The sequence below is a fragment of the Alexandromys fortis genome, unplaced genomic scaffold (genome assembly GCF_014885135.2).
Source record: "Alexandromys fortis isolate MF-2015 unplaced genomic scaffold, M_Fortis_MF-2015_v1.1 scaffold_28, whole genome shotgun sequence".
NCBI lineage: Eukaryota > Metazoa > Chordata > Mammalia > Rodentia > Cricetidae > Alexandromys > Alexandromys fortis.
Window position 1 is genome coordinate 3,053,540 of NW_026067901.1, and position 24,387 is coordinate 3,077,926.

General features: G+C 42.0%; 1 protein-coding gene across 1 annotated transcript in view; it reads left to right on the plus strand.

Moving 5' to 3' along the window:
• The first annotated feature begins 8,026 nt into the window (after positions 1-8,026).
• The window catches only part of Nell2 (neural EGFL like 2), a 292,336-nt gene continuing 275,975 nt past the window's right edge, over positions 8,027-24,387 (plus strand). The window contains exons 1-2 of the mRNA XM_050130946.1: positions 8,027-8,429; positions 8,831-8,959. Coding sequence (XP_049986903.1) covers positions 8,366-8,429; positions 8,831-8,959 — 193 coding nt within the window. The 5' untranslated portion in view covers positions 8,027-8,365. The remainder of the gene's footprint in view (positions 8,430-8,830; positions 8,960-24,387) is intronic.

The window sequence follows — 24,387 nt, forward strand, 5'->3', positions numbered from 1 at the left end:
CCTCTGAGTAAGGAGCGCTTCATATGGGGCAGTTGAGCAGAGCGTAGGGGAATGGAGACACATGATACCCTAGCAGCTTTACAGCCCCAGCCAGGCTCTTTTGAGGATGGCTAGATGCCTAGTGGAGTTGCTTAGAGAATGGACTTTGTACTCAAACTGGTTTGGATCTCAGATCTTCAACTACCTGTTACAGTATGGTGTTGGTAAAGATATTTCACCTCTCTGCACCCTACTCTTTTCATCTGGCCTGAATAGGCACATATGGAATAGTTCTAAAACTTAAAGGGTTAATGCTCTCACAACAGTATCGAACACATGGACCACTCAACAGACAAGCCATTATTCTTCCATCAGAAAAATGGTGCCTTAAATTGAGTATGAGGTATAGAAAATAAAGCTATATTTTTTAACACAACTGAGCTTGTCAGTTAAAATAGCATGCTTATTTTTAATCATACCAAAAGAAAAGAATTTTGATATTTGTTCCTTTTGGCAACAACTGGGGACCTGTAATGTTGGCAAATTAGTTGTCAGATTTTGCTGTGGGGGAAGGACAAAGAGAAAGGAAATGAATGTATGTTGGAAATATTTTGAGGCACACTCTTGTGTACAATCAATAAGAGCCAAAAATATTGAGATACCTAGTAAAAATAAGTTGCCATTTGCTTTTCATTGTTAAATAAAATTATATTACATAAATGCTACAAATTTTACAGAGGAGATTTTTTACAAAAAACCCTTAGATTTCCACCAAGAACATCAATAACTTTCATTCTTTCAGTCTCATCAATTCTAAGTAATAATAGGTGGCTTTTTGAATGCCTGTAGGATGCCAGACACATTAGGTGTATTTGTACACGCTATCCCATATGTATTGTGCCAGACACTGCTGAAAATATAAAGAATAAACTGGAGAGGTCATGGCCCGAAGTGGGGAATACAGGCAAGAAATAAATAAACTGATGCAAAGCAAAAACGTGTGGATATGTAAATGCAGCAAGGAAAGCCGACAGGACTCCAGGTATGCAATAAGAGCTGCAGTTTTCTATGGGGTCATTTGGGAAAGCCTTACTAGGACCAGAACATGATGTTTGGAAATGATGGGGGAACAAGCCAGGGCTGTGTAGAAAAGCCCAGAGAGAGGCTCTGCACGGTGCAAAGCCCCATGCCAGAGCTGTGTTGATTGTCCAGAGAACAGCCAGGAAGTACAGGAATGATGGGGAGGGAAGTCCTGAGAGTTCAGACCTGGGTGGAGCAGTTAGTCTCCATGCTGGTGACCGTGGTCATCCACTGCGCAGTCCATGGATAAGCATGGAATCCCTGCATGGCTTCCATGAAGAGGCAGAGACAGAAGTTACATTTACTGCTTCTTTTGTGACCCCTCAGAAGGGTTCTTGGACCAAAGCAGTACTTGGACTGTGGTGTGAAGTTCTGTGACCTGAAGATGGTGCCTATCGTGTGACTCTGCCTCCATGAACACAAATAAATGAATATATTAGGAGAGGAGACTGTAAAGGAGACTCCAGATCTCTGAATTAGACAGTTGTGGGTTTCTGAAGCAAATCATTGGGCTTCTTTGTGACGTCAAAAGCTAAGAACTTTTTACGAATTTCTGTCATATGGTTGTAAAAGGTGGGTGATGTCTCCTAAGAATTTCTTGCTTCTTTCTGTGGTCCTGAGACAAGAAAGATGAGGATGACTCAAGTACCCTGCTCCACCTGCTTGGCCCTTCTGTTCTCATTCCCAGTCACAGCCTTTGGCCAAGAGTGTAAGCTGGACACAGAGAGAGAGACTCCTCTGGCATGGTGACAGCCCTCTTGAGCCATTTCTTCCTTCTGGAAGGTTAGATGGCCTGTGTGAACAGGCACTGCTTGAGCTGATGCGGAATCTGAGTCTGCTGCACTAGCCCTGTGCGATGCTAGCATGCCTTATTGTGTTCCTAAGCCATGCGTCTGTGAAGCCTGCCTGAGCTTTTCTTCTAGCAGCTATGCATTTATCAAAAAGAAGATTCTAAGGATAGCAGCTAAGCCGTAGCAGCAAGAATTATGTGAGGATTCAGAAAGGAGTTTGAATCATTGTGACTTGAGGCCAGCACTTAATACATTTTCTTTAAGATAAAGGGTACATATAGTCTTAGAAAAATTAGTTTTGGTGATAACACGGGGGGGTTCCAATAAAAATGTTCATTTGAAAATAGAGCTATTAATGATTCTATTCTCAGTATATCTGGAGTTAAGTCTACAGGATGAAAGGCAAGAGCTGATGAGACAACAGTGATTTCAGAACGTCTCTAAGAATACACTGGCCTTTAGCTCTCCAGGGAGAGATGCTCTTCTATTGCTAAGCAGAGACGTACCCTTTAAAAGCAGCCTTAAACAAGGCCAGGAGCCAGCAGAGCAGCTGGCTCCGTGAGGAGGCTTCGTTCTAGTCCGATGAACATTAAGTACTGAAATGTGTTGGCAAAAGCAGCTAGTGCTCACCCTGCCTGACTGTCGGCAGTTAAAAATAAGGCCTGTGTGCTAGGATGAGCATTTGAACCGACGCCTCCCCACGCTCAGAGACTGATGCAATTGATAAACCAGTAATTCAGACTGTGCCCAGAAAGCTGTGTGTGTGTGTGTGTTTGAGCCTTATCCACATTCCCAGCTCTCTCTCTCTCTCTCTTTTTTTTTCTGTATATGCTCCTAAGGATTGATTCTAATTATCACAATTTTCCACTTATTTCCCCTGACAACTGATTCCAAAATTGAGTGACAGGAATGGGGCAACCCTGAAGTGACATAGTTGCTCATGACAAACACACATGGGGATAACATCCTTATACTGCAAGCCAAGGCAAACTTGACCCTCAGCAGTTCTGCGGTGGACAGGCAGGAGTTATTATGAGACACTGTTAACAGGAATGCGGAAGGCTGTGCTTGTACCTGCAGTGGAGGGGTAGCCACTTGGCCCCCAGTTCTAAGCTTCTTTTTGCCATGCTTCTCTAGAGCTAGGCTTGAAGAACTGCTTGTATTTCCCAGAGTTTGGGTTGGGTTCTGTGGATTGTTCATTGTATTTGTTGAACACAAAGAAGGTTGACTGAAACCTCCACTGCCCTTCATGTCCTCCGGGCAAGCATTGACCCCATGCTTCACTGTTCAGATACAAAAGAGCCTGTGCTCCTAGGATAGCACCAGTGTTCCTCACTGAATGCGATATTCTGCTTCCACCCCCCCCCCCCAGTTTGCCTTCTTTTCTTCTTACTTTTCATCAGCATCCCTTTTTATCTGCTTGTGTTCCTCTAGTCCAGCTCTGCTTCCAGGCTCATTCTGCTATTTTATGTCCTATGTTTTGACAAAATTTCACAGTCTTAGGTATAATTTCCTTTCAAACCTCATGTGGAGTAAGGGGGCCTCCAGACTGCGTGTGGGTTGAAGACATCTGAGCTAGTCTTCCTTGTGAACTCAAGCAGAAGTAGACACTCTCTCGTTGTTAATATGCAGGGAGAAGAAGGGAACAAAGTGAAAGGCCAGTGTGACTCCTCAGTGGGTAAAACACACTTTACTGCTGCATAAGCTCTTGACCCGAGTTCTATCCCCGAAACCTGCATAGAGGTGGAAGGAGAGGACTAACAACTCCATGGGATTGTCTTCCGTGTTCCACACGTGACATATGCACCCATCCCCCTCCACAACAATACGAACACAAATACATGCACACAAAATAAATAACATATGCTTTAATTAAGAAGAATAAAGAGAAGCGCGAGTCCTCATAATGTGTTTGGTAATGGGTGTGACAGAACCGTCAGGCTTGTGTATTAGTCCTGTACTTCCTATTGCTGGGTGGTATTCCACAGTGTGAACACACTACAGCTCACGTTCATCTGCTTTGTTACCAGTACTTACTTAAAATGGATAAAATGGTGATACACATCGTGAAGTGGCGAGGGAATATATTTTCCTTTCTTAAGGGTAAACAGAAGTGAAGGCTTTACTTTGTGAGAAGCTTCCAGAAGGTGTCTGAGAGGCTGCTACCGTCTGACTATGAGTGAGCAGGGAATTCAAAGTTGGGTCACATTGCATCAAATCATGTACACACTGGAAGTTGTCAGGTTTTTAAATTTTATTTTTTAGTTTTGGCAAATCTTGTAATAATTAATTTATTGGATTTTTGTTTTTCTGTAATGACTGCTGATGCTGGAACATTCTCTACTTACTTTCCCTCTTCTGTATCGGTTTTTGGTAAATTCTCCATTTAAATATCAAGTTTTTATTAACTTTCTTTGGCTTTATTGAAGCTTTATATGTATTCTGAAATAAAGTACACATGTACTTTTTTATTAAATATGTCTTTGGAAATATTTTTTCTCATTGCATAACTTTTAATCATCTTAGTGGTGTGTTTTAAAAAAGGCAGAACTGTCCAATTTTAATGAAGTGCAGCGTATCATTCAAAAATACACATCCATTTTACATCCTAATTTCAAACTGAAGCCACCCAAATCAGGGACATTCTCTCCTCAAACTCTTTCAGTTTCTTGCTGACACTCAGGTTTATGTTCCCGTTCGGGTCACTACTGCAGACAGCACCAGGCCCCAGGTCCCTTCTTCCTCCCTGTCCCTACTTCCCACAGTGGATGTCCAATTGTTCAAAAGATTGTCTGATTTTTATGTTTTGGAAGTTAAACAAAAGTGCATGCCCACGTGTGTGTATGAGCTTTGCTCTGTTTCCACGAATGTCTAACCTCACACAGCAAAGCCTGGATATGTGTGTCATTATTGTGAGATATGGGTCGCATGCTTTCCATCCTCCAGTTTTATTCTTTGCAGAAATGCCCGTGGTTCTTGTATTTTCTGTTTGGTAATCAGCTCATGGGTTTCTGTAAAGAGCCTTCTGGTTAAGATTATTTTGACCCTTTAGCTCGGCATGAAGTTAATGAATACCATATTCACAGTAAATCCTGTCCATGGGCGCTGAAGAGCTTTTTGGCTTCATTTCCTAAGCAATGTTCTGTAGTTATCACTAGAAAATCTTCCATATAGTACAGGTGACTTTATTTATTTATTTATTTATTTATTTATTTATTTAAATATCATGCATTGACTGCAACTTGCCACAAAGTCTTATTAGGTCAGGTTAGATTTTCTTCAATGTGCCCATTGGATCATGATATTACTTTCTAGTTTTACATCTGAGAACATCACTTGCTATTTTATAACTAGTTGTTGAATTTCGTCAAATACAGTCTTTGCACAGTTGATAGATCACACAATTTTCTCCTATAAATGACAAATTCACTTGCTTGTTTGGTTGAGAGCAGAGCCTTTAGTCAGCCTTCTGTTGGTAGAAGGGAATCATCATGTTTGCAGCATTGCTTTTACATATTGCCGGTTGACCTACTAATGTTTCGTTAAAGATTTTGTATGCATGTTCAAAAGGTATATTTTATTTTTGTGTTCTTGTTTTTGATTTTCTGTTACTTTTTTTTTGCCTGGTTTTGGTATAAAATTGTGGTGTTTCATAAAATTAGAGTGGGGGATGTTTCTTTTATTTTTTGGAAGGATGATGGCTACCTGATGTTATTCCTTCTTCGGATGTTTAGTGCAATTGCATAGCTGGAACTAACATCAACTGATCCTGAGAGAACGCAAAAGTTTCTCAGTACAACTGTGGATCTGCCTGTTTCTTAACATTAGCTCTGTCACTCTTTCTTTGGGAAAAAATGTATCATGCATTTTGATGCTTCTCTGCCAAGTATATATGTTTGCACTGGGGTTGCCCACTGTTTCTTGAAAGTTGACCCCTTATGATTGCACAGACTTTCTTACATTGGCCATTTGCAATGTATGTGGCAGGGCTTTTTTGTCTTAGTAACTTGTTTTGCTGTAAACTTTTCCAATAATTTTATAGTCACTTCAAGTCTTTTTTGATGTGTATAAGATACCTTAAAACCCCTCAACTTTTAACTGAACTTATTATATTTGAAGTAATTCCTTTTTAAATCACATATTAGTTAGTTTATATTTTCAAATCTGTTCTGGAAAAAAATGTAGTCTTTTGTTATGTTTTAGACCACTTAACTTTTATCACAACTATTAATGGTTGGATTATTGTCTACTGTTTTATTATTTATTTTCTTGAATTTTCTGTTCCATGAACTTTTTAAAACTTTCTTTCAAGTTACTTTAATATTTTGTACTCCATTTTCTCTGTTATGTTTTTAGATTTACATCTTCATGTATCATTTTAATGGTGGTACAGAGGGTATAACCATGTTCTACCATTTACACCAGATATCCTACATTACCATCTACCATATAGGTTTCTTTATCATCTCTATATTGTGATTATTATATAGATTAAATCCATACATATTTAGATAATTTAAAGTATTTTAGTCATCAGAAAAATGATCACTCAAAGGCATCTATATCCTAACCCCTAGAATCTGAATGTGCCACTTTATGTGAGCAGGAGACTTGGCACTTGTCTCTAAGGGTAAGATGGTGTGATTATCCTGGGTAACACAATGCTTCTCATATTGTACAAATCCCCTAACATCAAAGGAGATTTCTAAATTGTCTTTGGAGAAGTGTGTAATAGAGCCCTTACTCTGGGTAGCTCTGAGGACAGAAGGGGAGAGTGAGCCAAAGACTGCACACACTTTCTGTGTTTTATAAGGCAACACATGTGGCTACTCTATCATGTTTGCAGAGTAGATAGAGTCTTGTCAGTGCTCTGACCTAGCATGCAGAGTCTCCAATATCAGCTGGAGTTACAATGAAGGGAATTATAAGATCAGAAATTCTGTTGTTTTAGGCAATAAATTTGTGATAATTTGTTATAGTAGCAATACAAAACCAACAACTACCAAACATTTTTTTACAGGACTCAAGAGAAGCTCTTGTGATTACCCAAATATTTACCATTTCTGATTTTTCTTGTCTTTCTAACCTTGCTAAGGTCCCTCTACTTGTCAGACAGAGCAGGGTTATCCCACCCTTTCTGGCTTCGGCCATAGTTCATTATTTAGTGTGGATGGTAAAGTATGCATTGTCTTAGGATTCCTATTAGAGTCTGAAACCCTGTGTTCCACATCCTCTCAATCACTGCACTTCCCACTCTTTTAGTTCTAAGTATGTATGGTTATCTTCTAGTAATATACTTACCTGTCCACCAATAAGTCATCCACAATCATCTATCCTCTCACCCGCCATCATCCACCCATCCATCCATCCATCCATCCATCCATCCATTCATCCATCCATTCATCCTCCATTTATCGTCTTATCTGTAACATCTATTCTTTCTTACAAGTATCCATGCTTTTCTCAGTGCATAGAATCCCCAGCTCTGGCCCTTGACCCAGGGTCTGAGTTTGGCAGGGGCTCCAGAGGTCCTGGAGCTGTCCAGCAGCCCCTGGGTCCTGGCTAAGTTCTATGTGCAGTCTGTGCCTGGAGGCTCTCCAGCGCCCCGCCCTGGGCAGAGAGCCTCTCAGACAGGGCTGGTCAAGCTTCCCTGGCTCACCACCCATCTCTGCCTGTCTCTTTCCTCTGTCCAGCTTCCCCTAGGAGTCTTGCGTGCTTTGGCGGGGTTCCTTTCTCCACCCGGGAGGGAGTTCCCTGCTTCCAGGGCTGCTGTGCAGCGCGTGTCTGAGTACGGACTTCCCTCCTTTGCCCGAGGCGGCCGGGTGCCTTGCCTTTCTTTGCAACCTCGCCTCCTGCGGCTGGGTGGTCCTTTCTCTCTGCCGGGCTTTGGAGACACGCGCCCGATTTCGAGGGGTGAGAGCAAACGCCGCCCATCAACTTGGCACCTGCCTTTGAGATCTTAAGATCCTTACCAAAGGCTGCGATTGCAGGCGGGCGGGCGGGCAAGGGTGGCGGAGGGCGACTGAGAGCCAGCCTGGCTGGACCCGGCTCTGTTTGCGGGGAGAGAAGCCGCCCCGCCCGCACCCCGGCTCGCGCCCCGCCCTCCCGGAGCGGTCTCGGCGGCACCAGGCTCTCGCCATTGTCTCCGCCTTTCCAACAGGTTCGGGCGCGGGAGCGCGGGCGGGTGAGGGGCGGCCCGGCCCGGCTTTCCCGGAGCCGCCTCTCTTCCTCTGCGTGCGCTCCCGGGCGGCGTGGCTCGGCGGAGCGCTGCTCGGTGCAGGTCCCCACGATCCCGACCTGGCTTCGGCCCGCCGCGTGCGGGAGCGATGCGCACAGAGGCGGCTCCAAGTTCGGCGCGCACCCGGGGGGGCCGCCCCGCTCTGTCTTAGGCGTCTGAGCCCGGGTGGTGACACGGAGGCAGTCGCAGGAGCGGCCGGCGCGGCTTTCCCGCTTCACTCCCAGCACCTCTTGGTTTTTATCTTTATTTTTAAAGAGGGAGACGATGGACTGAGCCGATGCAAGCCATGGAGTCCCGGGTGTTACTGAGAACGTTCTGCGTGATCCTCGGGCTCGGAGCGGGTGAGTGGCCGTCGAGCTGGGCCGGGATGCTCCTAGCCTTAGGGTCGCCGCCCCAAGTCCTTCTGGATTGGGGAGCTCTGGAGGGCGCGGGTTTGCATTTGGATCCCCTGTGTGCTTGTCCTGGGGATAGGGAGGCAGGTCACGCCCTTAGGGTCTTTGACTAAGGGGGAACTTTGCACAGAGAGGGCTTAAAGTAGGTCACGGAGATGGGACCGGGCGCTCTGCTATTTTAAGCTTGGCAGCGCGTCCAGGTAAGGCTCTCATGGTGGAGGAAGGAATCTCCTCTTGTCAGCACTTCCCAATATTGTCTCCAAGATGCTTTCTATGCAGCTGTGGAGGCTTGCGTTTTAATGCCCCCCTTTCTTTCTTTCTTCTTTCCTACCCCTCCCCACTTCCATCAGTTTGGGGGCTTGGTGTGGACCCGTCCCTACAGATTGACGTCTTAACAGAGTTAGAACTTGGGGAGTCCACGGCCGGAGTGCGCCAAGTACCGGGACTGCATAATGGGACGAAAGCTTTCCTCTTCCAAGGTATGGCCCAGTGCGAAGCCCCCGGTGCGGTGGGAGGAGCTGGCCCGAGGCTCTTGCTAACTTGGCACTGCTCCCTGGCTAGGCGGAGGGTCCCAGCTGGGGCGTGGGGTCCCTCTGCGTCTTGGGTCCAGATCTAGATCTTTTAAAGTGTGGTGTTTCCCCCTCATTTCTCTCTCCCTCCTCCTCACTTGGTGCACTTGGCGGTTCTAATGGATAATGCCTTAATTACCGACTAGAAACTCCAGAGGCAGATGGGTGATTTGGGCGTCTGGGGAACAATAAATTGTAACACAAACGACTCATTTGGGCGGAATGGATTTGGGAAGGAAACAGGACAGCTCAATCTTGGTTAAGATACCGACCTCCCAAAGTTTCGTCACTGTGGTGTCCACCGAGAGGAATCTCTTTACGTTTTTTTTTTTTTTTTCCTGCACGTCACTGTACTTGAAGCAAGATTACCAGGCAAAGCTCCCTCTTCTGCCTTCTCCACCAGGGGCAAGGGGAAAGGAATGACACTATTACAATTATTTTAAAAGCATTTCAAAGGAATGTTCACCCAGAAGCACATGCCCCCATTGCCATAATTGTGTGCATAGGATTTAAAAACTTTCCTTTTCTTTTAGAATTCAGTGGACATTGGCCATTCATAAATGTCCATATTTCAAATAATATTTAAATGTACTGTGCAGTCAAAACTAAAATTTCGCTAAAAGCAGCCTGCAAATTGATTGAATAAAGCTTTTGGAGACTGCTCGGTTTGTGGAAAGGTGTTTAGCTTGAGGGTCTAAAAGGCGGCTAAACTGTCCATGGAGATTAGACTTACTCATGGTGAAGCACAGAGAGGCACGAGAGACCCGGGGTTGGCTACCTGTATCCGGAGGATCAAGACGTCCTCCCCCACGACACACGGGGGATTTCTTTTCAATTGGGAGAAATGGCTTCAAAAGAAGTGGTGCAACTTATAATTACCGAAGCGTTGGCTATGCAAATTGCAACCAGCCCAGCACAGCTGCCTCCAAGAAACAGACCTAGGATGCAACTTGGAGGGTTCCATGGTGGCGCTGTTGCCGCGTGCAGCCAGCGCATGTCACCATGGACAGCTGCTCCTAAGTGCTGTAGGGGAAGGGAGAAAGGGCCATGTGTTGCATTTATTTAAGACAAATTGTTTTTTTTTTATAAAGAATTAAGATGTAAACTTTTTTTTAATAAAAAGTGTATCTCAGTTAAAGTTCTTAATTAGTGCTTTTATTGTGACAAGTGTTTATGATATTTTCTTTACTTTCAGATGCTTTGTGGAGGGTAGGGCTTGGAATCTGAAAACAATGGCCAGATGTGACCAAGGAAATAGAGCTCAATTGTCAGCAAAAATTCAGAGTTGAATAGAAATGTGATTAAATGTAGGCTTTTGGCTTATGTCATGTATTATTTCTCTCTTTAATTTGGTCTCTGCAAAATGGGAAACAAGCTATTTCAGGACTTGATGGGTCAAGTAACCAGGAAGCTTCATAAACCAAGTTTCTAATAATCAAAGCCCATTGAATTGTCCTGATAATCTCAAAGACCCCATTAAATCTTCGTAGGGGCAGTAGCTTCCTATACAGAGTGTTCAGATGTTGCAAGTAGGAACCTCCAGGAAAGCACACTTTCTGTGGACATTGACCCATTAGACAATTGGACAGTTTCTAGGCAGTACTTTCAGGGTAACAGTTTCTTTTTCTGGTTAATTTAAGACAATATTTATTTCTACATAAGTAGTCAGCTTGTTCAAGGTATGCACCATGTTAAGAAGACACATGGCAAATGCCCACTGTTTTCTTTGAACTGTCTTGAGTTGGTGGATGTCAGTGTTCACTGGTGAGCTTCCTTTGTTTCCTAGCTAACACCAAGCCCAATATTAGAAAAAACAAATGCTTCACAAATATAGTTTTCCTTCAGAGATGTGAAATAACATTTCCTGCCACATTATGAACATCACTTTGTGTACCAATGACTATTTATTGTTTACCGTATTCTTGTAAGGTGTATGATATCTTCCTGATGCACTACTTATGAGCGTTACTAGTTTTGCGTACTATAAGATTCGAATTCTGAAAGCAGCAACAAGTGGACCTGTGGCCAATCGGTAGTTCTTCATGGCCTTGAAAATGTTTTTCCTCAGATGCTAGAGGAGCAGCAGGCTTGTAAAAAAAAAAAAAAAACAGCTCTGCATCATGGTGTCTCCCTGGATTCCATGGGGTCTAGAGGGACAAAAGCTCTCAGACTGTGAGGCATTTTGAGGTTCCATTTATAGTGAGTTGAGAATGCTGCTGGTATTTTATATAGCATGTAAAATGTCATAGTAGGAATAGAAACAAATGGAAAAGCCTGAGAGATGCTCCCAGATTTCATACAAACTTCATGTGCAAGTTTTCTGTGCTAAAGGATATGTTCTCAATAACAAGTGAGCTCAGAACCATTGATTGCTTCTCCAACAGATACTTTCCAGTCTCTTCATTTTGAAATAAGAAACCTCAAAGTATGTTTGCCCTGTTACTTTTACTTAATTAATATTTTCATTTTTGCTACTTTATTTTTCTTTCTGATTTTTGAGATACATACATATATATATGTGTGTGTGTGTGTATACTCATACACACACTTTGGTATTTTTGAAACTATGAATGGTTTTTGTAAATTACTGTGAAATATGAATCTACTACTTAGCATTTTGTTTTATGCTCATAGTAAAACATATGCTTCTAAATCATAATTTTTATGGTAACATCAACCATAATATCATGCCATTTTATCATGGCTGAAATTTATAGTTTGTTTGAAAATTTAATAAGATTTTAAATTTAACCATTTCCTTAATGCACTTGGACTTTGGGTTATACCTGCTATAATAATTTCATAATGTGTCATGCAGTTGCTTGGAGTTCTAGATATTTCTGGTGGTAATCTGACACACAGCCAGAAAACACACTTATTATGCTTTTAAAAATATAGGAGTGTATTCTGATAAAGACTTGCAGCAGGAGTGTATTCTGATAAAGGAGTTCCCTCTCCTGGTTCTGGAGGCTAGCTAGTATTTTGCCAGATAATGATCATACTAGTTTTCCTTTCTCTATGTTCATGAGAGTTCACAGGGAAGAAAGCACACACTCAAAGTTAGCTTGAGTTTTAGCTCTTTGATCGTAACAATTCATCCAGGCTCCTAAAATAGATAATCTCATCCATTGTCTTACGCAAATTCCTTCTGAAGTGTTTGTAGATTGTATTGTCTCATTAACCCCGAAGAGTAGACAAAAATCAAAACATTTTTCCTTAGTTGATAATTTAAAGCAACCTTGGTAATTCCTCTTAAAAAAAACCTTTACATTTAAAGGAAAAGGTGTTCACAGGTATTTGGTGGTAGGCCAGTGCCGCTGGTTGGCAACCGCATTGACAGAGGCAAGGATGATGTGGGCTTGTCTTCAGTGTGGTGATAACGGAGCATGTTAGCTACACCTCTGATGCTGTGACAAGACACTTGACAGAGCACCTTGAAGGAATGACTAATTTTGGTTCACAGTCTGAAGGGGAAGACGTGGCAATGAGAATGGCTGTCTGTGGTAGAAGCAGAGGGACTGAGAGTCAGATGTGTTGTGCACAGGAAGCAGAGAGGGAGAGATGAATGCTCATGCTAGTTCACCTTTTCCTGTTTTCCTTTGTATACAGTTGGAGACAACAGTCCTTGGGCCACCTGCATTCAGGGTGTGTCCTTCTTAGTTGAACCACATAAGAAACATCCTTTACGGATGCGAGCGAGCTAAGTCTCTATTTATGGCAATCCTAAATCCAGTCAAGTTGACAGTGAAGCTCAACCATCACAGTGGGCATCTGTAAGCTTCAGGGTAATGGCTGAGGATGCTCTCTGATGGAGCAAAATAGAGCAGTGATCAGAGATGGGTTGAGAAATAGGGTAGACCCAGGTAGAATGTCACAAGTTATGCTTCGGGGGTGAGGGTCCTCCATTAGTGAATGTTGTTATAAGTTAAGTTCATCCACTGAAATCATTATTATACAATTACTATACTGTTAGTGTTAGGCATGTAGCAAATCAAAAAATTAAAGCTTCATTGTGCAATAAAATTGGCTACCAAACAACTATTAAGATAATTTAGGCGTTATTAAGATGAATTATATGAAAAATTGAGAACGTAATGGGAGTCTGTATTCTATTTTGGGGAGGCTCAGCTTTAGGGAGACTCTTTGAAGAATTATTTATAGTGATACTTAAAGGATATCTATCTATCTGTCTGTCCATCCATCCATCCATCCATCCATCCATCCATCCATCCAGGGACTGGGTTCCTTGGTAGAGAATACCAACATAGCATAATTGAAAAGTTAATAGTGTACAAATATGTCTTTATTGGGGAAGTAAGGATATCCTAGGGGCATGCATATTCTAACTGTTGGAACTGGAGTGTCTTGTTATGACATGGGAAAATAAAGGTTGGTTGTGAACTTACTTTAATGATGCTATCTGGGGTTATCTACATAAGCCTTACATAGTCAGCAGTCAGTGTCATGGTGCTGTAATGTGAGAAAGGCTAGCCCAGTTACTGCTGTCTTTGAAGATGGAATTGGGCTAAGAACCAAAGAACACAGCGGGTCTCCAGGTCCTAGAAAAGGCAAGGAAACAATTACCCTCCGGAGTTATGAGAGGGGGTACAAAACTGGTTTCATATTGATTTTAGTGCAGTGAAACGAATTCTGGACTCCTGGCTCTTAAATTGTGAAATAATAAATTTAGTAATCACTGATAAATATCATCATTTTATCAGCAATAGGCAACTAAAGTATTTTGTTGCATGAAAGTGACTGCTTCTGTAAGCAATCCCTAGACCTGAGGAAGTAGCTTTGGAGTTGGGCATTGAACAAGTAGAGCGTGGAAGAGCTTGTCAGGGCTTCCACTTTCACGCTGAATATCGGTCATAAGTCCTCTCTTAGGATCTTTTAAACTCTGTGTGACCAAGTGTAATGTTTTCTCATTCGTTTCTGATTTGTTTTCTTTAAAATCTTTTTTGCTTACTTCAGCTGAAGTCATGTCAATGCTGTTTATTTTACAGAACCTCCCTGGGTCTCAGTTCATTTTAACTTTCTATTCCCCACTCCCTGCTCTAGTTCTGTGTGTGTGTGTGTGTGTGTGTGTGTGTGTGTGTATGTATGTATGTATGTATGTATCTATCTATCTATCTATCTATCTATCTATCTGTCTGTCTGTCTATGTGTGTGTATGTATGTATCTATATATCTATTGATCTATCTATCATCTATCTATCTATCTATCTATCTATCTATCTATCTATCTATTGATCAGTCGTTATTGTTTCAGTCCTTCTGTTAGCTTTGATATTCTTTAGTTAGTTAGTTAGTTAGTTATATTTTGTTAGTTTGTTATTCTTTTAGTTCATTGAGATGCTGGTTCGGCGAAGGACATTCCTCCTGGGGGACCCCTGTGTCTTCCTATGGCAGAAAGGCAAAGCTTCTCTTGGTGTGCTCCTTTCATCCTCTTGTGTGCCAACATTAATTCTTTCAGTGGATGGCGTGCTCGTGACTTCCTGCTCTCCCCAAGGCTCCAGCAATACTATAGCTGTAGGTTTTACATTTCATCACTGTATTTTGAAAAGACACACATAACCATAGCAATACCACTGTTGCTGGGAAAGATTTAATATGATACACTATTTGATATGACTTATGGGTTTCTGACCCTGTCATACATTGCCTGGTCTCCCAGGGCCAGCTTTGAAATCTCCATTGAAGCTTCGCTCTTCTACAGTATTTATTCCGTACACTGGTAGAGCAAGGATCACAGGTGACACCGAGGTCCGCCACTCACTCCAGCAGTAGCAAGCCTGAGTCAGGCAACAGATGCCTCACGGGACCTGACGGCCTTGATGGTTGAAGCACTGCTTCCCTAGGTGACCTGGTGCATGGAGGGAAGCTTGGACCTCTTTTTGCAAACAAAGCCTTTTCAATAAGTTTGCTGTTTTTCATTACGGAGACTGTGATGGATGGACTTTTATTTATTCATAAAATGCTTGTAAGCCATCTTTCCTGTTGTCCTGGTAAAAGATACTTGGCCTCTCTCTCTCTCTCTCTCTCTCTCTCTCTCTCTCTCTCTCTCTCTCTCTCTCTGTCTTCCTCTCTCTGAGTTTGTCTGTATGTGCATGAATATATATATATGCTTATGGAGGCCAAAGATCAAATTTAATTTCAATCCTTAGATTGAAACTGAATCCCCCACCTTGTTTTTTGAGACAGGGCCTCTGAGTGGCTTGGGGCTCTCCCAGTGTGGTAGTCTTGCTGGCCAGTGACTACACAGGATCTGCCCAGCTCTGCTTCTTCGGGGCTGATATTGCAAGCATGTGCCACATGCCCAGTTTTATTTATTGTTCATAGTTTATTATTATTATTATTATTAATTTTAAGACAGAGTTTCTCTCTGTAGTCATGGCTAACCCTGAACTCACTCTCTAGACCAGGCTTTTTTAGAACTCACAGAGGTATCTTTCTCTGCTTCCCAAGTGCTGAGGTAAAGACATGTGCCACCACAATTTGGCTCCCATTTTTTTTTAAATATGGAGTTGAAGACTAAACTCAGACCCCCAGGCTTGTAAAGCAGGTGCTTCTCTGAACCTTTCGAAGCCCCCAGACTTTTAAAGACAGAACTAACATCTTTAGCAAACACCCACCCGTTTGCTCTAGCTTTTCATGTCCTCCGTTTCTGACCAAACTGCATAGTTTTCATATCTTCTGCTCTGGTTTTTTTTTTTTTTTTGTTCCTGGTCTTCACTGTAAATCTGGCTACATCAGCCAATGGCTTTCATGAAACTCCCCAAAGATTGCGTTGACTTGAAATGTTTTCTTCCCGGTTAATTAATCCTTCACCTTTCAACCCAGCCTTCTACAAAGTCTCGGGTATAGACAAAATGTGCACAACTTTGTGCCTGAGTGCAACCTAAGGCCTTGCAGTCCAGTCACCTCCCAAGACCCCTGAAACCACTCCCCATTCTGCACTCCCAGCAGCATTCTGCTCTTCTGAGCCACATTGTCACCCACGAAGCTCCACTGGCTGCTGTATAAATGCTTTCCAGTTAGTTTTTCCACACGTTTACAAGTTTCTCTCACAAACCATTTCAAAGATTTCTGAAAAAAAAAAAGGTTAAGTATTTTAACAAGAAGGACCCACATGTTTTCTGTGTTAATATTATTGTTTTGTGATAAAAATATCTGAAATAAAGAGAACACATCAATTTTTGCCCCCTTCCCCCACCTTTTTTTTTTTTTTTTCTGTTCACGAAGGGCTAGTTCAGTTGTTTTGGGTCCAGGTTAAGATGAGACATCCTAGCAATGGAAGCCTGTGACAGAGGCAGCTGTCACCTCCCAGCACCCAGCAGCAGGGAGAGGAACAACTGGGACAGGATGTAACCTTCAGAAGCACACCCACACTGACCTAATTCCTCTGCACACTCTCTAAAGAATCCATTCAGCTCCAGCTTCATCAAATTAGGACCCTTGTGATCCAGTCACATCTCAGAACTGCCGCTACTGGGCACCAGGCATTCAACGTGCGGGTATCAGGGTGGAAACTTCACTGGCAAATCCTGACAATGTCTGGATTTTTGATGAATTGCTTGTATGTTTTTAAAAAGGGTTTTGGGGATTACATATGATTGGAGAATTTGAGTTTCTTCTACCTATATTTTTACATATTTTCTCATAGTCAGAAAATTTTCTGCAAATAATCTGTCTATTCCTTTTCTCCCTCCTTAAACCCTCCCAACACTTACATTTACTTTCAGGACCCCTTATCTATTCATCCTCAGACTATATACTTTCACTGAACACATCTTCGAGTGACTGTTGTGACATTTGCTCTTCACTGTTGCTTGTTTTTCACTGTATTTTCCAGTGTGTGTGTGTATGTGTGTGAGTGTGTGTATGTGTCTCTGTGTGTTTATGTGTTTGTGTGTATACATACATGGCAAAGTGTGCTTGTAGAAACAGAAAATAGCTTATGGAGTTGATCATCTCCTTCTATTATCTGGGTCCCAGAACTGAACTCAGCTTGTCAGGTTTGCCTGCAGCCCCTTTGGCCTGGTGATCCATCTTTCCAGCTCCGTCTTTTGGCATTTCCTGAGGTGTGATGAGTTTCTTCAGGACAATTGTGCCAGATACTTTTTTGTGAATTTAACCCAAACCAGAAGAGTCCCTGGGAAGAAGGATGCTCAGGTGAGGACTTCTCGTTATCAGACTGACCTATGGGCATGTCTGTAGGACGTTTTCTTGGTTAATGATTGATGTGAGATGGTCCATGCTACTGTGGGTGGTGACACCGCTGGGGAAGTGGTCCTTGTGTATGAAAATCAGCGGGGCAAGCTGTGGAAAGCAAGCCAGCAAGCAGTATTTCTCCGTGGCCTCCGATTCAGTTCCTGCCTTCAGCTTCATGTTTTGAGTTGCTGCCTTGTTTTCCTTTGATGATAGCCTTCAACCTGGAAACCAAATGGAAGATTCCTCCTACAACTCAGTTTTTTGTCCGTGTTTATCAGAGTAACAGAAGCAAACCAGGACAGCAATAGTTTTGAAAGTTTTTGCAAGGCAATTTATACATTTATAAATATATACATTTCTATTTTTTTTCTGACTCAAGAACCAAGAGAATATTCTTATTTTAGAATGAGGTTATTATTCTCTCCTTGATTTTTCATGTTTCTTGTGTCTGTCTGTGCATTTGGAGAAGCAGGGACTTATTGTCATCTTTGTATATGAGGGAGCTTCACATCATTCAGGAAGTCCAGAGATGCTGGCCAGGTCATTTAATAACCTGTGTGTGTGGTGTTCATGCTAGAGTCCTTTGTAATGCTTTCCCACAAAGTAGATAGTCAGAGCTATTCCCTAGACCCGCCAGTGTAGATCCAAATTGATGAAATATATAGGGGAGATCAAAATTCTGTGCTGACAGAGGTGGCCTTGAGCCTCAGTTTACAAGAATATTGGGTGTTAATTTGGGCTTGTTGTGTCCTTGGTGGGAGATTAGGCTTGACAGTACCAAAAAATAAGGTTGTATGCTGTGTGATTGCTTCACATTGGGGTGGATCTGATGTTCAGGGCAGTAGAGGCCAGCCCTGTACTTTTAGGGGGCTGGGACCTATAGCACTCACAGATGGCCAGGACTGCAGCCTGAGTTTATGAGTACCTTAATAGATTACTCTGGAATCTGGGTTTATCATGAAGTTAGGTGGGCCTGAAGACCAAGTTCGTTTAACCAATCTGAGCCTAGAGTTGTGTGTTATGGTCTGGTAACAGGATAATCTTAGACGGTTTGTAAATACTACACTAGGTCCTGGGACCATGGAGTTTCACTTCACTAGGATAGGGGCCCAGTGTTTCACTTTACCGGGTCCTGGGACCCAGTGTTTCCCTTCACCAGGACAGGTATTTGGGGGTATGTGTTGCAGAGCTGGTTCCCATTTCTTCTAATTGAAGAGATTCTCCAGGTATGGTAGCCAAGGTTGGGGCGTGTGACAGGTATAAATAACCACCCGCCTTCTTTTTTCAGTAGTCTTTTTAGTTTTCTGTACTGTGTCCGGGAATCTGTCATCGACTTTCCTTAGCATCTTGGATGGCATGTCCATGTGGAATCACTGTCCAAATTGATACTCTTTCTTGAGATCACAGATAGCACTTTTGAGTCGCGGCCCACCATCTGTCTGATGCATTGTTCCTAGGACTTTTGAACTGATTTTATTTATATGATAGGATGGAAAGATGACTCAGTGGTTAAGAACACTGACTACTCTGCCAGAAGATCTGGGTTCCTTTCCCAGTCACTGCAAAGCTCATAACTATCTATAACTCCAGTTTCAGGGGGTATGATGCTGTTTTCTGGCTTCCTGGCACACTGCATGCACATGGTGCATGGACACACATGCAGGCAAAGCACTCAATACACATAAAGCACAAATAAATGAACCTCAGACAAAACATTTTTAAAGTTAGGTGTTTTTTTTTTTTAATGATTTATTTGATACTTTAGTGAGATAAGATCTGGGGTACTTGGTCATGGTACAGACATGTTTTCTTTTGTTTATTTGATATTCTGATGGGATAAGATTCGGGGTACTTGGTCATGGTGCAGACATGTTTTCTTGTCATGTTGACATAGATCTCCAGCAGTCAGGAGACAGTGTGGTCGGTAGAATGATAATCCCCAACTGTCCACACATTAACACTCAGCACCTGTGGATGCTATGTTATATAGCAAGGAGGATTTAAGTTTGAAGATGGAATTAAGGTTATTTAGGTTGTCAGCTAGGTTTAAAATAAAGACATTATTCTTATATTAACATTGTATGTCCAGTCTGGGCAATTCGAGATTTTTTTTCTTGGTAGAGGGAGATATTTGAGTCACTGTCAGTGTGACACACAGTGGGACTTACTGGTCCTAGCTGACATTGAGGGTGGGAGCAGGCATGAGCAAGGAATATGAAAAACCATCTATAAGCTGTAAAAAAGGAGGAAAGTAAAGGTTTCCTGATTGCAAGAGGAGTACACCCCATTGATACCCTTGGCTTTGCTTCTTCAAACCCAGTTTGAAGGGATGCCGGGACTGTGAAGTAGCACCTTGTCTGCATTAGTCTCCATGCTTGAGGGGATTTCCCAGCAGGAGGAGAGAAGTTAGCTTCCACTGGGGAACTGAGAATTCATGTAAAATTGAATTAGACTTTCTTTTGAGCCCTCAACCAACTTTCACAAGTATGTCTGCATGGTGGCGGGAAACTGGGTCTTGAACTTGACAGTTAAAATTACGCTAATCATTCTTCAGGGTAAATACTGTAATGAATTCTCTCTAGGATTTAACCATGTGCTAATTCTGAGAACAAACATTAAAATTGCATGCCACTTAAAGAAATATATCTCTTCTTCTCCCAAAGTTAATTCAGGAGGCATGGTTAGAGGGGGAAAAGAAAGAAGGAATGGATATTTTGGTAATAGGCTGGGCCAAGTTAGCATGCTCTTGGACACTCAGTGAGAATGACAGTTAAGTTTCCACAACAGCAACTACATGGGCATGCGGTTCTGATGGGCACCTCCTTGGTTTGACTCGGAGCAGCTGTAGCCCTTTGGGAGGGCAGTGGGCAGTGCATGTCATGATCCAAGTGTCACTGTCTAATCGCTGCCATGATGAGTTACCGCCTCTCCTCGGCTGTATTTCACTCGCACATGCTCTCCGTGCCCATTAGAAACCACGCTTTTGCAGGCAGCTGTCTTTTCTTACATTCCTGTGATTATCCATCTGTGACTCAGAACTTGCTAAGGTGCTAACTGATGGCTCAGGTAGCAGACATTAAACCCTTACGGGTGTGACACGCCTCCTGTTGATTTACCTCCACTTAGCAATTGTTTCTTGCTCTGATTCCAGTTTAAGAGATTGTAGGGGAATAAAAGGGAGGTACAGAGGTCCCTTCTCTCCCTTTTGGCCCCCTGAAGGGTGCTGGAATCTTGGGCGTGTGTACTCTAAACTGTTCTTGATAGTACCTCTGCTAAGAGTTCGTGGAAGAGAAGTGCCTGTTTCTACACAGGGAAGATATGGGATGATTGATAAAAGCCTTACTCAGCTAGTCTTGACAAAGGAAAGAAAAGATAGTTAATCCCAAGTCAGTGTTCTTATGCAGTAGCATCCAGGACCAAGGCTCTAGAGCTGGCAGATACGCAGCACCTATACAGACCACACACCTTGCCATTGATTTGTCCCAAATTTTCATTAGTTACTTATGCAACTCAAGATGAAGACTAAGTTCTTATGTCTACAGAGTCCCGCATAAGCACTCTACTTTCTAAACCGCTTGTTCCTCTATCCCTTGTTCAGTTTGTGTCAGGTCTACTCGCCGTTCCACAATCAGCCCTTGCTCACGGGGCTACACTGGCTGTTTCTTCTCCTGTTACGTACTTTCTCCAGATAGCTGCTCATTCTCCCGTTATGTACTTTCTCCCAGATACCTGCTCATTCTCCTGTTCTGTACCTACTCCAAATACCTGCATGCATTTCATTTTGCCCATTTTATGAACTTTCTCAAGGAAAGAGGCCTAATCTGACCAAGCAGTGAAAAATATAGTAAGTCTTCTACTCTACACATATTCTTGACTTTGATCTCTAATGTCTCTCACCTGAAAACATTGCTGTACTCACTTCTCACTTGGTTTGTTGTCAATCAGCTGTACCAGAAAGCTCCAAATTGCTGGAGATTTGTGAGTCTTTTCATCATGATTATGTACCCAAGAGTCTAGCATTTGGTGAGAACTCCCTACATACCTACTAGAAATACGCTGTCTCGGTCTTGATATCTTGAGGTTGGGGAGTCTGTCTTGCTCCTATTGTAACCTCATGTAATACTCTACAGAATATACAAGGTGTTCTCAGTAAGTGTTCAGTGACCAAACACTGTGACATTAAGAGAGCCCATGGGAAATCTGGCTTTTTTTTTTTTTAGAATATTATAATGTTTGTATTTATGTAACTACAAAAGGGGAAGAACCCTTCTATCACACCAGCACTCTGTTCTATAGTCATGGGAAAGCTGAAAGTTGGAGGCCTCTTTAGGCCATGCTGTGACAGGCAGCAGACTGAAGATCTTAGGCTTACCGAACGCTTCTTGAAAATAGGAGATTAAAGTTTCAGTTTGAAGAGTTATGAATTAAAGCGTTGGCAGGGACACTCATATTCATATAAATGTACCACAGAACATATAAACAATCATTTGAATTGTTTATACTATGGTTGTTTCCCATTATTTATGTCAAATAGTCTCTAGACTCTGTCTAGAGAACAGTTGCCAGGCTTGGAAACAAATCCAGGTGTTTGAAAAAGGTTGGAGAATTAGTTCAGAGAACAAACACAGCACTGGAGGAATTCCCTTTAGATGCTGGAGACTTGTGCATAGGAGGATTTAGATTGACGTCGGGTTGCCTTAGAGCACTGACTCCCACATGTCAGTTTGCAATTTGTCTTTCTTTTTTACTGCCTTGTTAAAAGCCTCCTTGTGTCTATGAGAGTGAGTCCTAGGAATTTATATTTTGAAATGGTTTCTTGTGGTGCAGGTGTTCAACCAAATTCATTAATTGTTGTCTCAAATCGAGGTGTCTAATGTGGTCACTAACCTGAGCGGCCATGGAGTGCTGGCATGCGCATTCTGCAAACGGAAATGGGTCTGAAGTATAAAAACAGACTCTGAAGACAGTATAAAGTTACAAAACTTCATTATTATTTTATGGTGAATTTACATTGAATAATATTTTGGATATCGTGGCTCAGATAAATGTATTATTAAAATTAAAACAGTTTCTTTTTACATTTTTAATGTGACCACTAGAAATTTCATTATTTATGTGAGTTATAATTCTCATACTTCTGCTGGTGTAGAGGGCAAATCCAAGACCCACAGAGAAGTCAGCATGAATCAAACTTGGTGTCAATTTCAGAAAAATACTTCCAACAGTCTCCTCCAAAACTAATTGGTTTATTCTAAGGACTATCTGTTCATTTATCTATTCATCAAGTGTGTTTCTGATGTGTCCACGGGGTGGTGGACTCTGGTACTGTCTACCAGTCTGCTGGCCTTGTTTGCAGAAAGAGGTGACACTCATGAATGTGTTCTTCCCACATTTCATCAAATTGCTAAGCACATTATAAACACAGACTTATTTAACGTGGGACTATTCCAGAGAGGCAGTATATTGTGTGATGCTTCATTTAGAAGTTGTTCATCCTTCTGAGACAGGTTTCCAAAGCTTCTGTTATAGAGTAAGTATTAGCATTATTGCTTTTGTTACTAGTCTCTGTTCCCTGATGTTCAGAATAAATTAGGATATTTACAGATCGTGTAAATCAAGAAACTTAAAAAAGTCATGCCTTTTTAGTCTGTTTTTGGTTTTCAACTAAAAGTGAAGGGACCCTTCACTGTGGGAGAAGAAGCCTCAGACTCCAAAAGGGAGTGAGAAACGTACTTTCTCAGAGAGAACTCATTGTTAGTTCAAATTTGAATCCAGAGACTTTGGACTTAGCCTTTCAGGAAATTTAAAACATTTAATATTTGGCTATTGTTCTGAAACTAAATTTATAAAATAATTTAATCAAACGCCTTCACCTTGAAATTCAATGACAGAAATTGTAACTAATTGTAGTGTGGCTTTTACCATTTGTAACTCAGGTTGGGGTTTCTGCAATTCATCTTTAACTTCTACAGTAAAAAAAGAACTCCTACCGCTATAAGCTATACACTATATAAGACTTAAGATGCAGACTGATTGGAAGTGGATGTGAGAGCCTGGGAACAGACCGGAAACAAGGCCTCTGAGGGAGAAGCGTGCATATTGGCTGCCATTCACGTTGAAGACTTTGAGACTCGGATGTAGTTATCTTTTTAAAAGTTTCTATAAATTCTACACCACACACCTTGTAAATGCCTCCTAGAGCAAGGCATCTCAGTGCATTTTCATCCCTTCTCTAGCACGGGGTCCATTTTTAATATCTAGGTTACATTTGCAGTGAAAATAATAGAATTTGTGTTGTTCTTTGATAACATATTTCCAAATTATGACATGTTTCAAGAACTAGTAGAAAAACAAATATTCACTGTCTGCGTCACCAACAGGGCAGGAAACCTCTGAGCAGAGAGAACCCACCTGGTCAATGGATGATTGCTTTTTGTTTTGCTCAGCAAATTAGTAAAGCCGGGCAGCAGAGCAAGGAAAGGGCCAGTTGGGCTGTGAAGATTTATTTGCACTGCTGGCCGGTCTCTACCACTTCCTGGAGCATTAACTACACAGATACAAGGCAAGCAAAAGGAGGGTTGCATATCCGCACCCTCCTAGCTGCTCCTGGAAGGACTAGGAGAAGTAACCACTCCGTCCAGGACTTGCACGTCCAGCTGCTCTCTTCTGGGAGCGACTGGGCGACTGGCACAAAGCTGCAGGGGTCTCTCGCTTTACGATTCCGACGGTATGAGCAACTGAATGGTGCTACTGGAAAATTCACTTTTCTCTTCTACCCTGTCATCGTAGAAGGCGTAAATAAGCTGAACTTTGGTTTCTAAAATTTTTTAAATTAAATTTAGTTTTTAAACTATGTATGTTGAAATGTAAATCCACAGGAAGAAAAATTCCTCAAGGTATTAAATAGGTATAAATTCAGACCCACATCTCTCCATTTAAAGAAAGAATAAATCAAATTCTTTGCCTGTATTTGCAGTGATATTTTAGTGGATTAAATATACAAGATTCAGCTAAAATAAATCTATAAAAATATGAGTGAGGTCATGGGAAGTGTGAAATGAATGTTCTTTCTTCACTGAGACTTGTTTTTAATTAGAGAAGACAGAGCAGAAGTTGCTGCAAAA